We start from the raw sequence: 16840 nt of genomic DNA on the forward strand, positions 1-16840 counted from the left end.
ATAGTTACACGATTGTTTTTTTTTTCCTTCGAGATTTATCTTGAAATATAACATGTGTATTTTCAAGATATTTATTTCTTTCTAGTTCATGTTAAAGTTGTTTAAGAAATATTATTTCTTTGTATTATTTAACATCATCTTCAAAGGTAGTTGGTCTCTATTTCTTTTCTACTATAGTTATTAGGTTTTTATGGTTTTATGCCAAAGATTTTAAACAATATTGTAGAGAATTTGTTTCAAAGTTTAGTCAAAGAGGTTAAAATGCTTGGAGGAGGGATTTATTGGAGCTATAGGGGTTGTTTTAATCGTAAGGTTTAGTGTTCTAAAGACTTTGTTTCAAGGTTTAATTAGAGGAATTTGGACACTTAAGGAGAGAATCCTTGAAGCTACAAGTGTTCATCATTGTAAAGTCCATTTGAGAATAGAACCATCTTTAAGTATATCCAAATTATTATTATTATTATTATTATTATTTAGGTTTTTTGGCTTTTCTTCATCTAACCTATTAATTTTCCTTTATTGTGTAACTTACAAGGGAAAATGGAGGAACTTATTCACAAAAATTGATTGATTTTCAATGGGATAATTCGAGTGCAGTAGGGCCTTAATTCATAGAGGGATATTTGAGTCTATGTTTTGTGATTTTTTCCATAAGGATTCAAATGGTCAAAGGAGAGAAGTTGCTCTAGAGACTTCATTTTCAGGTTTAGTGGGAGAGCTTTAGATGCTTAGAGGAGAGAATCATTAAAGCTATAGGTATGGATGACTGTAAAGTTGATGTGACAGTGAAATCTTCTTTGGCTATGTTCACATGGTTGTGCTTCTTGACTCTTTGTAGGTATTTTCGCCTTGCTTCTTGTAACCTACTCATTTACCTCTACTTCATAGCTTATAAGAGAAAATGGAGCAATTCATGCCCAAATTTTAATTGATTTCTAATTGGATAGCTCAATTAGAAATAGGGCACCGACTCTCCAAATTGAAAACATGATTTGTGAACTATTATGGATATTTCACTGGATAGTTCATCACAATATATCTACTAAAATTATAATTAAAATCCAAAATCTATACTATGAGGGTTATTTTCCTTAAACTTTTGGATTTATTATGTTACTATTTTCATGCATGCAATAGATTAAATGTGAAAAATACGGAAAAGACAAAAATGAACACTCACAAACCACATTGACGTGAGATATGCTATAGGAAACCCTTATGGGAGAAAATCCAACTGGAAGATGAGGATGTTTTGCTCTCTCTTTCTCTAAATAGAAATGGACGCAGGTATAAAGGAGTGAGACATGTGGCCCATGGGCTACTATGAACCACAAACCATCTATGTTTTCTCTCTCTCTCTCTCTATCAACTCTTAGTTATTATGCTCATCTATAGAACAAAATGCACTCAAATAGAATGGAACCCCTTTTCCTCATACTAGCTTAGATATAACATAGCCTGATAGCCTAGTAATGGTTAAGTTCTACTCCTTCAACTCCTAATTAGAGATACAATATTGACTCTTCTAATGTCTTCTTCAACATGATCATGTGATTATCCTCTTTTCCATGAATAATGGGGGTTGGCATGGCATCCTCTTGAATCATGGTAGTCAAAATAAGAAGGTCAAATTTTGGGTGGCGTAATTTCTACATACAAACTCTACTTGAGGTATTTCTTACTTCATTGGAAAGGTATTTGATTATGTAATGTTGCAAGTAGATGTTTGATTTAAGTGGAAAAATTTTACCTACTGAAAAAATCCATTTAATGCCTCAAACTACTTCTAGAAGGTTTCAAACCCCAATTTGCCAAATTGGAACCCACCAGTAAAAATGGTCCTTTGAGTTAATTCCTCCAATTTTTACACTATGGAAACATCAATATGGATGAAAAGTAATATAATGATCCAATCTTAATCACACCTCCCCATTCGAGAGGGACTTTGGTCCTCAAAAGATTTTATTGGATGAAGTGAGGAAATTTTTCCTCCACCTTCTCTTGGGTGTACCATTTACCCTTCCATGGAAGTTTTCCTTTCAACCCAATTTTCTAAAGTTCATATTGCCCCTATCTTGTAATTCTCTCTCTCTCTCTCTCTCTCTCTCTCTCTCTCTCTCTTTCTCTTCTGCAAAATTGTATCCTCTTCCAACTCTACATGAGCATGTGATGCTAAATCCTCTATAGAAGGTATGAGATGTTCCTCTTCATGATCGAGCATGAAAGGCTCATAGAGTTTTATATTATCTGCATTCACAACTGAGTAAATGTGCGTTTATGGGGTTAAACTGAGTCTATAGGCGTTATCTCCCACCTTTTCCAATATTTCAAAGGGACCATATCACAAAGCCTTGGTTTTCTTAATAAAAGCTTATAGCCTCTCCTTATTCAACTGTAACCATACTCTATCTCCCACCTTGTATGAATTATCTGTTTTGTGCTAACCATTGTTGCCCTTGTAATTTTCTTATGACCTCTTCAACATCTCCTATACTTGTAGATGGATCTTCCTGATCTTCTCAATAAACTTTGTTTCCTTTAAGACATCCCTTGTGAGATCCTCCCTTACTCCTCCTTGCTTCCCATATGCAATATTCAAAGGTGAAGGTAGAAAATATCTAAAACAAGTTTCAAATGGTGACTTACAAATAAAAGTGTGGACTACTCTATTATAAGAGTGTTGTATATATACCAAATTTTCATTCCAACTCTTTGGATGCTTTTGATTTTAACCCCTCAAAAGCTACACCAAAGTCCTATTGACTACTTTTGTTTTCCTATCTGTCTATGGATGGAATGTTGTAGACCTCTTCAACTACATATCCATATTCTCCCACAATGTAATCTAAAATGAACTAAGAAATATTGTGTCCATTTCTGAAACGATGCTCCTTGGTATCCCAAAGTTCACCCAAAATTGTCCAAAGAACAAGTTCATTGCCTCTTATCCAATGATGCTCTTTTTATAGGGCATGAGAACACACATCTTATTGAACCTATCAACTACCACGAATAGGTAGTCATGTCCCTTCCTTGTTATTGGTAAAGCTCCCACACAGTCCATGTGGAAATTCTTTCCCAAGAATAAGTGCATACATGTAAGGGATGGTATAGACCTTGTTTCCTATTACTAGGCTTGTTGGTACAATAAAGCATGCATCCTCTTATGAACCCAACTAACTCTTCTTACATCTCGGGCCAACACACATACCTCTACAAGTTGGTCATTATCTTCCATACCCCAAAATTCCCTACAACCTTGGAGGTGAGAGCCTCTCTGATCAACAATAGTCACTCACCTTTAGGAACATATAACTTATCCAACATGTAGAGTAACCCATTCTAGAAATGCATGAATTTAGCTCCATGACTACTGAGACACCTCTTTGAAGTCTTCATCCTCTATATACACCTCTCTATATGCATCATGGGTTAAAGGCTCCATGTGCATCAGAGTTCCCAAAGATGTGTTCTTTGACGTGGGTGGCCTTGAAAGAATATTGGCCAACTTATTTGTGTTGTCCTTCTTGTGCTTGATCACTAAATGAAATTGTTGCAAAACCCCCATCCACTTGTAATGCTCGATCTATTATAACTTACTCTAGGCCTACAAGTACTATAGTGGCTAGTGATCCGTGTGGATTACTGTCTCCTTTCCCATTAGATAGTGTTTCCACTTTTTCATAGCTTACACCAGAGCATAGAAATCCTTATTTCAGGCAGAGAAGTTACGAATTGCCCCATGAAATACTTCAAAATGGTAGCATACAAACCTTCCTCCTTACATTAAGGCTACTCTGATAATACACCCACTAGCATTTGTCTCCACTTCGAAGGGTTGTTACAAGTTCTCTAGTACCAGAACCAATGGTTGACTAATTTTCTCTTTTAACTCTTTGAAGACCCTCTGCTGACCCTTTTCCCACAAGAAATTCTTACCACTTGTTGTTATGGCATGGAGTGGTACTCCTATTATTGATAATGAGGCTATGAATTTCCTTTGGAACTATGTTTCCCCATCAAAGTTCTTGAACTCAGAAACATTGGTTGGAACTAACCACTTCATGATGGCCTCCATCTTGGTAGGATCTATCTTCAACTCTCCTCCACCAATCACATATCTGAAATACAAAAAGGAATATTGTGGAAACTCACACTTCTTAAGATTTTCTAACAGCTGGTAGTTCTTCTGTGTCTCCAGTACTTGCATCAAATGTGAGATGTGCTCCTCCTAGATAGCATTGTATTAGTATATCATCCAAATAAACAATAAGAAATGAATATAGAAAAATGAACAATATATCATTCATTAACTTCATGAACATACTCGGTGCATTGCATATGCCAAATGACATAACTAAACATTGATACAAACCTTGTCTAGTTTTGAAGGTGATCTTCTTAGTGCCTTCTTCTTGGATTCAAATCTGGTGATACCACAGTGATACCCCAACATTATTTGCCTTGCTACAACTGATCCAACAGATCATCCATCCTAGGCAGGGTGTACTTATTCTTGATAATTGATAAATAATATTATTAAGAACCAACATATCCATCTTAACTCTTGATCTACCAAGCACCGAGAAAAATCAAATCTCTCGAGGTGCAAACATTTCCTCAATTTTTGCACTCAACAAGAGGTTTGTATCTTGAAAGATTTGATCCCTCTCGACGCTTAGTAGATTTGGAGTTAATATGGATCTATGTTAGTGTTTACATGAATATGCACAACTCTAAATCTCTAGCAATTGTCTATATTGTTATGATTATTACAAGTATAATTCAATGGACTTTAAATTATGATTCGAAGTATATTTTTCAAGCGAATTGTATTGATATTTCAATTCACTATATTTATCCTAACATAGTAGGAAATAAGGACTTAAAAAGCTATAATTACATCAACATGCTTGCCTATTTTGGAATATGGTTTTCGTAATTTTAATTTAATTATCAATAATTAATAGATGGATGGTAGGGATTTAAACACTACAAAATATATAGTAGTAGTTAGGATAGGGTTGAGATTTATCTCAAAGGTAGTAGTCATATAAATTAAATGGCTAGTAAACACACACAGATTTCAAAACACTTACATCATGATACATCTCACATTTTTGAATTTAAAAGAATCATAAAAATTAGTTAAACAATAATTTGATCTTAAATTACTATTATTATTATTATTAATCATCAAAAAAAATTAATATATGACTTAAACAGATATACATTTAAAAAAACATGTAATAAGATTCTTAATTATGGAGATTCACCCCTACTTTAACATGGATATTCTCAACTCATCAATAGGTTTTGTTACAATATCATGGCCTACTAATACCACATGCCCAAAAAATCATAACTCATGTTCATTTGACACATGCTCATATAACATTTTTTTAATTAAATAATTTAATTAAATGGGAAGAAAGGGCATAACTACTTTTGAGATAAATCTTCACCTTATGTGACTACTACTGTGAATATTCTAGAATATTTCATGGGGATAAATCCCTACCATCCAAGAAATAGTTATTGATAATTAAATTAAAATATTCTGCAACTCCATTCCAACAGAGACACGTAGAGAGAGAGAGAGAGACTATGAAATGAGTTATCGTTTTTTGGGCATGTAATATTGATAAACCATGGTATCGTAACAAAACTTATTTACATGCTAAGAATCTCTATGGAAAAATAAGGATGAATCTCCATGGTTAATATTGGTAATGTGAGATGTATCATTAAGTGTTTTGATGCATATTAATGTTTATCATTCATTTAATTTATATGATTGGACTACCTTTGTTTTCACAAAAAAAAAAAACAAAAAAAAAAAAAATTATATGTATTTGTAGAGAAAATTATATGCACAAACAGTGCTTTGCCCAAGATTGCTCTCCTCAAAGAGACTCCATTTATATTGAAAAATAAGGAGTCCAACAAATCCTCGAGATTGTTCTCCTTAAAAAGACTTCATTTAGACTGAAAAATAAGGACTCCAAAAAATCGTGACTTCCACATTCAACAAAAAAAATTACCTCTAACAGAAACAAACATCTCTAACTAACCAATTAATAAAAAAGAAAAAGCTTCATGGTTAGGAGTGGTTGGTCCCCATAAGCTCAACCTCCTCCCCATATAGAATAAGATGATAATTGACTGAGCCCATCCACAATTCAAGGGTTTTTTAGACATATTATCAACCTTTGTATTAAGCTCACAGAGAATGTGATAGAATGCAATGTACTAAAAAAAAATTGTATCTTCAGGTAACAATAACAATTCTATTTCCAAAAATCACCTTCTGATTTGTCCAATCTATAACAAACTTTAAATCACCCAATAATTAAATTACTTAAATAATAATATCTCTAATACATTAAATTGGACTTTTTAACATATTTTCATATAATAAAAATATTCATTTATTATATAGATATATTCTAGATGAAGTTTTACTTTTTCCCTAGATTATTAAAAATATTTCTTTTATTTTATAAAAAAAAAAAATCTTTTTGATAGATAAAATGATACCTTACGTCTAAATGCTTTTATTAACAATTTTTTGTAAGTGAGAGAAATGCAAAGAAGTAAGGACAGTCAATAAAACATATTTTCAAAGTAAAATAAGTATCCTAATTTTGATAAAATGGCATCTTTTAAACAAAGTTTTATCTTATCCTACATGAAATAACAATTTTGCGAGGAAAAAAGATGGGTCCACATGTAATTTATCTTATAGCCATATGCCCCTCCCTTTTATATAAATTGGAAAAGATGACTAATAATGTGACCTTATATGGATAAATGTGTCCTTTTCCAAATGTTTTGGAGCGTTGTGCATCACAAACAATAGGGGAGTAACATAAATACTGTAAGAGTCTTTTAACTTTTAATATATTTAAATTAAAATAAAATAAAATAAATTATTTTATATTTAAAAAATAATTAAAATCGCTTAATATTATTTTATATTTAAAAAATAATTAAAATCGCTTAAGAAATGAGGTTCAAAAGGTAAAAGAAGCTAGAAAGGAAGGAAAATGGGCAATAATTAGAAATAGAAAAGCCTTTATTCGGGACAAAAACCAAAAAGATAGTAATCAATAGCAATTAAACATGCTCCGGATCCTTTCTTGGAACTGTCGGGGCTTCCCATGGAACAAAGGCCCCAAGCTAAGTTGGATCTCAAATGATGTTGATATTATTCTGCTTGTTGAAACTTGGGAGCACGAAGAATCTAAGGTCCCTAACATAGATGGCTTTACGCTATGGTCTACATGGAACAAGCGATCCTCCCGTAGAGGCATTGGGGGAATAGCTTGTTACATTAAGAAAAACATCTCCCCCTATGTTAGGCTTTATAAAAACGACCCTTACAACCAATTTAGTTGGATAGAGATCAGAGACATTAATAATAAAAAGTCCTACATAGCAATATGTTATTCCCCCCCATTAATTCTAACTTCTATAAGAAGAAGAATCTAGATAAAACTAACCCTTACAATAGTTTAGAGAACGATATTTCTAACCTAAGGAATGATGGTAATATCCTTTTAATAGGTGACTTCAATGCCCGAACTTCAAGTAACCAAGCTATTGTTTTAAGCAATCGTTCCAACCCTAATCCTCTTTGGTTAGACGAAGACCCTACCCTGGCTAGTAGGTACAAAAGGAGCTCTGAAGACCTCGGGGAAAATTTGTTTGGGTCAGAGCTTGTCAAGCTCTGTAGTGCTCAGGATCTCATAATTTGCAACGGTCTAAAAAAGTGGCCCAATTCCAGCAAGATGACCTGCATCCATGGACTTGGTAGCAGCGTAGTAGACTACGTTATTTCCGATCTTCCTTTATACAACGAAATGATAAACTTTGACATCTTAAACGACCACGAGCCTGACTCCGATCATAGGCCTTTACTTATAACCCTCAATTTTGTCATGCATAGAGTTCCCATAGAAAATAATACTTACAACCAAAAGAACTTAATATTTGATAAAAATAAAAAGGACCTCTTTCTAAATGAATTAAAAACTAACTTGCCTCCTTTATCTAGTATAGATAACATAGAAGACCTATATCATAATTTTACTACAACCCTCTCATATTCTATTAAAAAGTTCTCAATTGAAGTCTCAAATAATAAAAGAAATAGCAAAACCAATCCTTGGTATGACAAAGATTGTAAGAATGCGAGGAGAGCAATTAAGGAAGCTGTTGATGATTCTCTTAAAATGGACAAGATAAGAATATACAAAGCCCTAATTAAAAGGAAAAAGAGACAGTACATCCGTCAAAGACAGGAGAATCTCTTACACCTCTCTAAGGTAGCTCCTAAAAAATTTTGGAGGCAAATTCTGACTAGGAAGACTAAGGATAATAATAAAATTGCTCTTCACCATTGGAATTCTTATCTTAAAAAGCTTTATGAATCTCCTAATGCCACGGATAATTTGGAAACCCTGCTCACAACGAAAGAAGTCTTCTCTTTAGAAGACATTAAGTTTGGGGTTAATCGTCTCGCGAATGGGAAAGCTAAGGACATTGAAGGTTACCAGGCAGAAATCTTAAAAATTGGAGGCCCTGTCCTCATCCCCCACATCCACAAGCTTTTCAATCAAGCTGTTAAGCAAGGGTTCCCTAAACCTTGGATTGAGAGCCTCATTATCCCTATTTTTAAAAGTGGAGATACAAATAACCCCTCTAATTATCGAACAATTATGATCAGCCCTCTCTTAGCCAAATTATATGGTAGTATTCTGGAAAAAAAGTTAAGCATATGGCTTGAAAGTGAAGATAAGCGGGCTAAAGGCCAAGCAGGTTTCAGAAGGCATCACTCAACAACAGACCACCTTGTTACGCTAAGGATCATTGCGGAGGAATGTCGTAATGATAAATCCAATTTATTCTGCTGCTTTGTAGACTTTAGAAAGGCTTTCGATACAGTTCCTAGATACAACCTTTGGAATAGGTTAGAAGAGCTAAAGGTTCCTCTTGAGTTAAGAGCTGCGGCTATAAGGCTATACGAGAATGTAATTGCCAAGCTAAAGAACAATGAGGGGTGGTCAAAAGATATTAAGTGTAACATCGGAGTTAAACAAGGTTGCCCCCTCTCCCCTACTCTATTTGGCATTTACATCGATAAGCTCGAAGGTTATTTAGAAGAAGCAGGATGTGGTGGCACAATCTTAGCTGGGATAGTCATTATCCTTCTTCTCTATGCTGACGATATTGTTCTTCTGGCAAGGTGCCCTTCTGATCTTGATAAGCAACTCAAGCTTCTTAAGGATTTCTGCTCTACCATGGGTATGATTGTTAACACAGACAAAACAAAAGTTATGATTATCAAATCTAAAAAGGACACTTGCGCTAATTTTACGTATGACAATAATAAATTGGAAGAAGTGTATTCTTACAAGTACCTAGGAATTGATATCCATCACAAGCTCAACTGGAACCATAGCATTGAGAAAAGGATCAATGGGGGATGGAAAGCTTATTTTGGTCTTGAAAATAACTGTAAAATAGCAAACCTCGTAATGTGGGATAAAAAGAAGTTCCTCTTTGAAACTTTAGTCACTCCTGTTATCTTATATGGCTGTGAAGTTTGGGGCTGCAGCATCTCCAGAGAATCATGGAGAAAGATTGAGCAAATCCAGAAGCATTTTATAACTTATAACCTGAAAATTAAAAGTAATACACCCTATCCTATTCTCCTTATAGAAGCGGGTCTTTCTTCTATTGAGAGCCTAGCTATGCTCAGGTTTCTGATGTACAAGCACAAGCTCAATAACATAGACAATCATAGACTTCCTAAGCTAGCTTTAAATTCCAGCCAAAACCACCTAAGGCTTAACCGAGGATGGCATAAGGACACAAGGGCCTGGTTAAACTATTGGGAGATCAATGAGAATGATGCTTTGCAAAACATAAATAACATTAAAGATATTGTTACTTCTAAGTTCAAAGAAAAATTGTGGTGTGAGAAAGATTTAGCGTCTAAAAGAAAATTAAGTTATTATAAGAAGGTCATCAACCCCACCCTTGAAGATCAAAAGTATCTCTCTATTCTAACTAGCTCAAAAAAGAAAATTAATAAGCAAAGATTAGAACGAATTCTCATGAGCTCCATAGTGAGACTGGCCGCTGCGTAGTTCCTAAAACGCCATGGATGGAAAGGATCTGCCATATTTGTGAGAATAAGAGCATCGAGGATGAAAACCACTTCCTCTTAGAGTGCCCTGCATACAACCACATTAGATCTCAATTTCACAACCTTTGCTACAATACTGACCTTTCTAGCCTTTTACAATGCCAAAATTATAGTGAACTTGGGAGGCTTCTCTCCAAGCTTTTTGAGCATCGGAATAAAATCTTAAATCAAAATAAATAATTTGTCTTTTTAGGTCCGATAGATCATTATTTGGTCTCAGTGGACGTTAACAACCATCATCATCATCATCATCAAAATATATTTTTGAATGTGTAAATAAATTTAGAAGTTTGTGAAATTTTTAACATATTTAATTTATACAAATTTAATAATTTTAATATATTATCTCAAAAAATTTAATTGCATTTTGAATAGAATTTATAAAAAAATTATAAAAAAAAAACTATAATTAGTTATTATTTTAATTTGTTTAAATAAATTATTTGTTAATAATTTTTTTTATTAATTTTTATTTTTATTTTATTCTATAAATTATTTTGATGAAAGTAGTGATATGTGGTCAAGATATAAACATAAAATATTTGAGAAATTTACATCATCCTCTCTAATAAAAAGTTGTAATTATATACCATTATGATTATTGAAACATTAACTACATTTAATAAATCAAAAGTTAAAGTTTAATAGATATTTAGCCACATGTTTCATTTCACATAAATCAAAAGTTGTAATTATATAGAATTATATTATTGAAACATTAATTACATTTAATAAATCAAACGTTAGGGTTTAATAGACATTTAGCTACATATTTCATTTCACATTCTCTTTTTAAGATCTGCATTGATGATATGTTACAGAAATTCGAATGGTAATAATTAAAAAAATAATTTTCCACTTGCGTCCATATGATGTTGACCATCAACTTGCGTGGCATTGCAATACTTGGATTGAAAGTAAAGGGTATAGAGGGTTCACATCCTACATCCCAGTGCAATCTATCTTGTTCACGCGTGCTTGTTTAATTAAATGAACCACATAACATTACAAAAAAGCATATATCATTATAACTATTTGATCTTTCTTCTCTGTCAATATCTTTTTCATGATTGAAGAGGGCAATTATCAAAATAAGCACTGTGTATCCACTAATAAGTAATAATTAGTAATAATATTAATATTTTATTTAGAGTTATTAACAAAAAATGTATATAGAGATTAATATTTATTGGAGAGCCAAAATTTTTATTGCCCAATTAAAGATTAATTCTCATCAACTCCGTTGTGAAACAGGGCATTGGAAAATGTCAAAAGAAGTGTGGGAGAAAGAGTATGTATTTTTTGTTCTTTCAGAAAAGTGGAAACAAAAAAGCATTTCATTTTAGAATGGAGGTCTTCAAAGACAACACAAAATGTTATGCAGCTATTCTCACAACTAGCTCTTGGGATAATCTATTTAGCGAGGGGTTTGTCGAAAAGCTGGGAGCATTTATTGTGACGCTTCACAGGAAAAGGGTCGAATACATCAACCAGATATAGAAGCAATTTGTCCCATAGGCTAACTTTAGCCTCGTGGTCGTTAAAATAATCTTCCTTCTTTTCTTTCTTTCTTTCTCTCTTTTTGTAATAATAGGGTGGTTAATATTTCTAGTTTCTCTTTTGACCTTCCTAACTTCAGTTTTTGGAGATAGGATTAAATTTTGCCCTTGCTCCTAGAAAAATTCATGTTGATGAAATTATTTGTGACGTCGAATTAGGGATTAGGGGTTTACCGGAAAACACTAAGGATATCATCAAACAAGGCTATGCATTTGTCCTTAGAAAGGCAAAGCCCACTAAGCACAACATTAACAAGTTTGAATTTGATGCCCTCAAACCTTTGAACAATAACAAGGACATTGTTATTCTCAAAGCTGACAAGGGTGGAGCTGTAGTTATCTTAGATAAGGAAGATTACTGGAGAAAAATGTTGGACCACCTTTGTAACAATAGGAGCTACAAAAAACTCAATAAGAATCCCTTAAAGAAGATATCTAAAAACGTGGTTCTAGCTATAAAATCCAGTAGCATTGTTAGCTCCTTGAGCCATAAACTCATCGAGAGTAACCTTATGACTCCCAGGATCTATGGTCTTCCGAAGATCCATAAGGAGGGGGTTCCCTTGAAACCCATTGTCAACATTATAGGAGGCCCAACCTATCTTCTGGCAAAGTATGCAGCCCAAAAGCTAAAACCTCTTGTTGGCCTTACAAAGTCCTTTGTCAAAGACTCTTCATCATTTGTCAATGAGTTAAAGGGTATAAGGTTTGAGCCTGGGGATTTTCTTGTGAGTTTCGACGTGGTCTCCCTTTACACTAATATCCCCATTAATGAGGCCATTGAGGTCATCAATCGCATCACAAATCCTCGTACTGCTAAATTGGTTGAGATTTGTCTTACCTCTACTTCCTTCAGCTTTGAAGGGGAATTTTATGAACAAACGTGTGGTGTTGCAATGGGCTCCCAACTTTCCCCTGTTGTAGCTAATCTGTTCATGGAGAACTTTGACTCCAAAGCTTTGTCCTCAGCTCAATACAAACCAAAACTTTGGAAGAGATTTGTGGATGGCACCTGTGTTATCTGGCCTCATGTTTCAGATAAGTTGGATCTCTTTCTCTAGCACCTTAATGATCATTCTAGCTCCATAAAGTTTACTATGGAATGTGAAATCAATGGGATCCATCCTTTTCTTTACATTCTTATTTCAAATAAGGACGATGGATCATTCTCACACCAGGTATTTCGGAAGAAAACTCACACGGAGCAATATTTTCTCGCTAAGTCCCATCATTTTCCTGCTCAAAAGTTGGGTCTTCTCAACACTTTAGTCACTCGTATGTTTAGAGTTTCTGATGAAAGTCACCTTGAAGATGAGAAAACCCATCTCCTCAATATTTTCAAAAATAATGGTTATAATAAGCTCCAATGTCTTAGGGCTTTCCTTAAAACTGGTAAGGGTTCCAACATTAAAAAAGAACCCAATGCTCGGTTTTCTGGGGTGCACCTTCCTTTTATATAAGGTACCATTGACAATATTGCAAGGATCCTAAGAAAGCATAAGGTTCCCTCAACCTTTAGGCCCCTTAGCACCATTCAAAGTTCCCTAAGATTTGTAAAAGACATGATGGACCCTAAGAATATGAAAGGTGTTTATGTAATCCCTTGTTCATGGGGACACCCTATGTTGGTGAAATTGGTCGCTCAATAAATCAGAGGATTTAGGAACATGCGACAAACATCAAAAATAGGATGACCCGCTCCTCAACATTAGCAGAACATGTGGAAAAGACGAAACACCACATCTGCATTGAAGACGCCCGAGTTATTGCCACGATAGATCATTTCCATCATCGTAAGTTTAGGGAGGCTATAGAGATTAAAGGTAGGCCAATCAATCTGAATAGAGACAATGGCTGGAAATCATCAATTGTTGGATCCCTACCATTTCCTCTTAAGTTTTTATTTATTTATTTTATTTTTATTTTCTTCTAATTTCTTAATTTTTATTATTTATATGTGTTTTTTATCTTAACTCTAATAAACGATTAATTACTTTATTTTCTTCATTATTGATTTATTTATTTAATTCAATTAATTAATTTTTATTTTTATTTATCTAATTTTTAAGTTTGACTATTTATTATTTTTATTTATTTTTAAGTTTTTAGAATTAATTGTTTTGATTATTTAAGTTTGACTCAAATATTATTTTTATTTGTTTTTATTATTATTATTAGTGTTTTGATTATTTAGGTTTGACCTAAATATTTTATTTAAGTTTAACCATTTATTATTATTATTTATTATTTAAGTTTGGCTAAAATATTATTTTTATTTTATTAATTATTTTATTGTTTAGTATTGTTTTGAGCTAAATATTATTTTTATGTTAGATATTTATTTCATTAAAATTTTCCTTTTAATTAATTGATCTGGTTCTTCATTTTGTCTTGACAATGAATTCTGGATGGTTCCAAAAACGTCCACAAAATTATGATAATGTGATTTTTACATAAAATTTTCTTAAAATTCAATTTTTAAAAAATTTTAGTATATTATTGGTTAAAAATGATTAAATTTTTTAATAAACTAATAATTATTATAAAAAAATATAAATTTTAAAAAATTGTTTTTAAATACAATATTTATTAGCGTAAAAACATAGATTAATTAGTTATTTATTAAAAAATCATATTAATAAACAATTAATTTTATAAAATAAGGAAAAATAGTTATCCTTTATTATACAAGACATTTTAATGAATAAAGAAAAATGTTTATTTATTCACATAAGAATAATTTTAAGTTATAACAAGGAATTTATTTTATTTGTATTTATATCATTTTAGATCTATCTTAATTTAGGATTTATCAAGTGTTTAGAGGGGTCAAATCTCTTTTCATTGTAAAAGAGATTTACCAGATCTAGTTCTAAAAGATATTTACACCTCAAGAGATTTCCTCTGGACTTTTGGTAGATTGGGAGTTAAGATAGATCTAGAGTGGTTTAATTATTAATTAATTATAATTATAATTTTTTACTTTTTATTTTTAATTTTATTTGTGGTTTAATTATTAATTAATTCTAATTATTATTTTATGTAATTTGAAGGAGTCAAAATGCTTTAATTATAATTATAATTATTATATATTGTTCTGTTATTTGATGGATTCAAAGTGTTTATATAACATAACATAATAAGACACGACAACATCTATTCCATATTGGGTTCTAGACAACTTTTGTTCCATATTGAATTGGAGAACACGTCTCAACCCAAAAATATTGAATAAAGTAATTGACTTATTATAAAAAAAAGTCAAAAAGATATCATAAATAACGTTTCTATCCCTAATATAAAAGGGTGTTTTTCTCTGATTAATTATAATATGTTTTTTTAATAAATTTATAAATGCATGTCTTTTAAATTAATTTATAAATATTTATTAAAAAAAAGATCAAAAGGATATCATAAATGGTGTTTCTATCTCCGGTATAAAAAGGTGTTTTTCTCTGATTAATTATAATATGTTTTTTTAATAAATTTATAAATACATATCTTTTAAATTAATTTATAAATATTTATTAAAAGAAATTTTGTAAATGATATTCAAGGGAGCTTTTGTATTATTCTTTTGTATTATTATTTTGGTGTAAAAACATATTGTTATTTAAATTTCTCACAAATATGTTTTTATAACCATTTAGATTTACAATGAAACATTACATATATATATTAATTTTATTTGTAATAAAAATAAAATAATAAATTTTTTCCTTTCATATATATATATGAAATTTGAAAAAAAAAGTATATATATAAAGAAATAGCTCTTCCAAATAAATCACACGACAGTAACCAATTAATCTAGCTCATGGTTAGGAGTCCTCAAACTAAATAATAAGGTTAAATGAAGTAATTATTAGAGAAAAAAATACTAAAATAATAAAATTCAAAGAAAAAATTATTAAGAAAAAAATAAAATGATAAAATCAAAATAATTAATATAATAATGTCAAAAATTTAACATAATTATTTTTATGATATAATAATATTATTTATTAAAATGATATAATAATATTAATATTTAATAAATAATAAAAAATTAAAATCATAATAAATAAATATAATAATTAATAATCTATTAAGAAATAATAATACTGATATACTTGAATATATGTTAATATTAATATTAACCAAATATATTTATTAACAACTAAATATTAATGATAAAGATATATTGATATTAATATTATAGCTAAATATTGATACATTGTTAAGACATTATATTATATTAAGGTGTAGTTTAATTTATAGATAGAATAGACTTTTTACTAGGCAAAACAATTTCAAGAAAGAATGCGATTTTTGTTGTTTAAAATGCATTTTTGAATGCATAAATGGATTCAACACCCTTAAAAAGCCCCTTGGGGAATTGTACAGATTAAACAACTTAAACTCAATTTTTAAAAAATCTCTGCTGGATTTTGGTTAAAATTAAATAGAAAATACATTGTGAAAAATGCCATTTCATCTATAAATTAAACTACACAATATAATACAATACACTGTATAAATTGTATAAATATTTTAATTATATTCATTGTTAGTTAGATAATAAATATAATAATTATATGTTAGTTAAATATAACTATCTGAAGTCCACGGGGTCTTGGATAGACGATGAACGGGTGCTCTATTAAGGCACTCCTTGATGTGAAGTCATTGGTTCAATTCCCCGCCCTGATTAGGCTGATATATTGAACATGTTGAAAATGTAGTCCTACCAAACTTACAAAAAAATAAAAATAAAAATATAACTAACAAACATATGTCATGCGCCAAATTTCTTAAATTAGATTACTAATAAATGTTATATATTATTAAATTAAGTTTAAAATTAAATTAATAATTAGTTAAGTTTAATTCAATAAATTTTATAATTATATGTGAGTATAATTCTATGTTAGTTAAATTTAATTAATGATTTTAATAAATTTAATAAATTCTATATATGTATGGATTGTGGATAAATATTTCATGTTAGTTAAAAAAAAGGGAAGAAAAATGAGGGGATAACCTTAACTACTACGAAATAAAGGGTAGGAATCCAACTGCTACT

The 16840-nt window shown here is 31.1% G+C and overlaps 1 protein-coding gene across 1 annotated transcript; it reads left to right on the forward strand.

The window, feature by feature from the left end:
- Window positions 1-12287: 12287 nt before the first annotated feature.
- Window positions 12288-12836, forward strand: LOC149203406 (uncharacterized). The gene has a single exon (XM_089401858.1). It carries the CDS (start codon window positions 12288-12290, stop codon window positions 12834-12836), a length of 549 nt encoding a protein of 182 aa, XP_089257984.1.
- Window positions 12837-16840: the final 4004 nt, after the last annotated feature.

The sequence above is a fragment of the Pinus tabuliformis genome, chromosome 2_1 (genome assembly GCF_031772625.1).
Source record: "Pinus tabuliformis cultivar Carrire ecotype Pingquan chromosome 2_1, CPIR1, whole genome shotgun sequence".
In the NCBI taxonomy this organism is placed as follows: Eukaryota; Viridiplantae; Streptophyta; class Pinopsida; order Pinales; family Pinaceae; genus Pinus; species Pinus tabuliformis.

Bases quoted from the DNA above. Each gene is read 5' to 3' on its own strand.
- LOC149203406 (XM_089401858.1), top strand. From the start codon at position 12,288: ATGACTCCCAGGATCTATGGTCTTCCGAAGATCCATAAGGAGGGGGTT.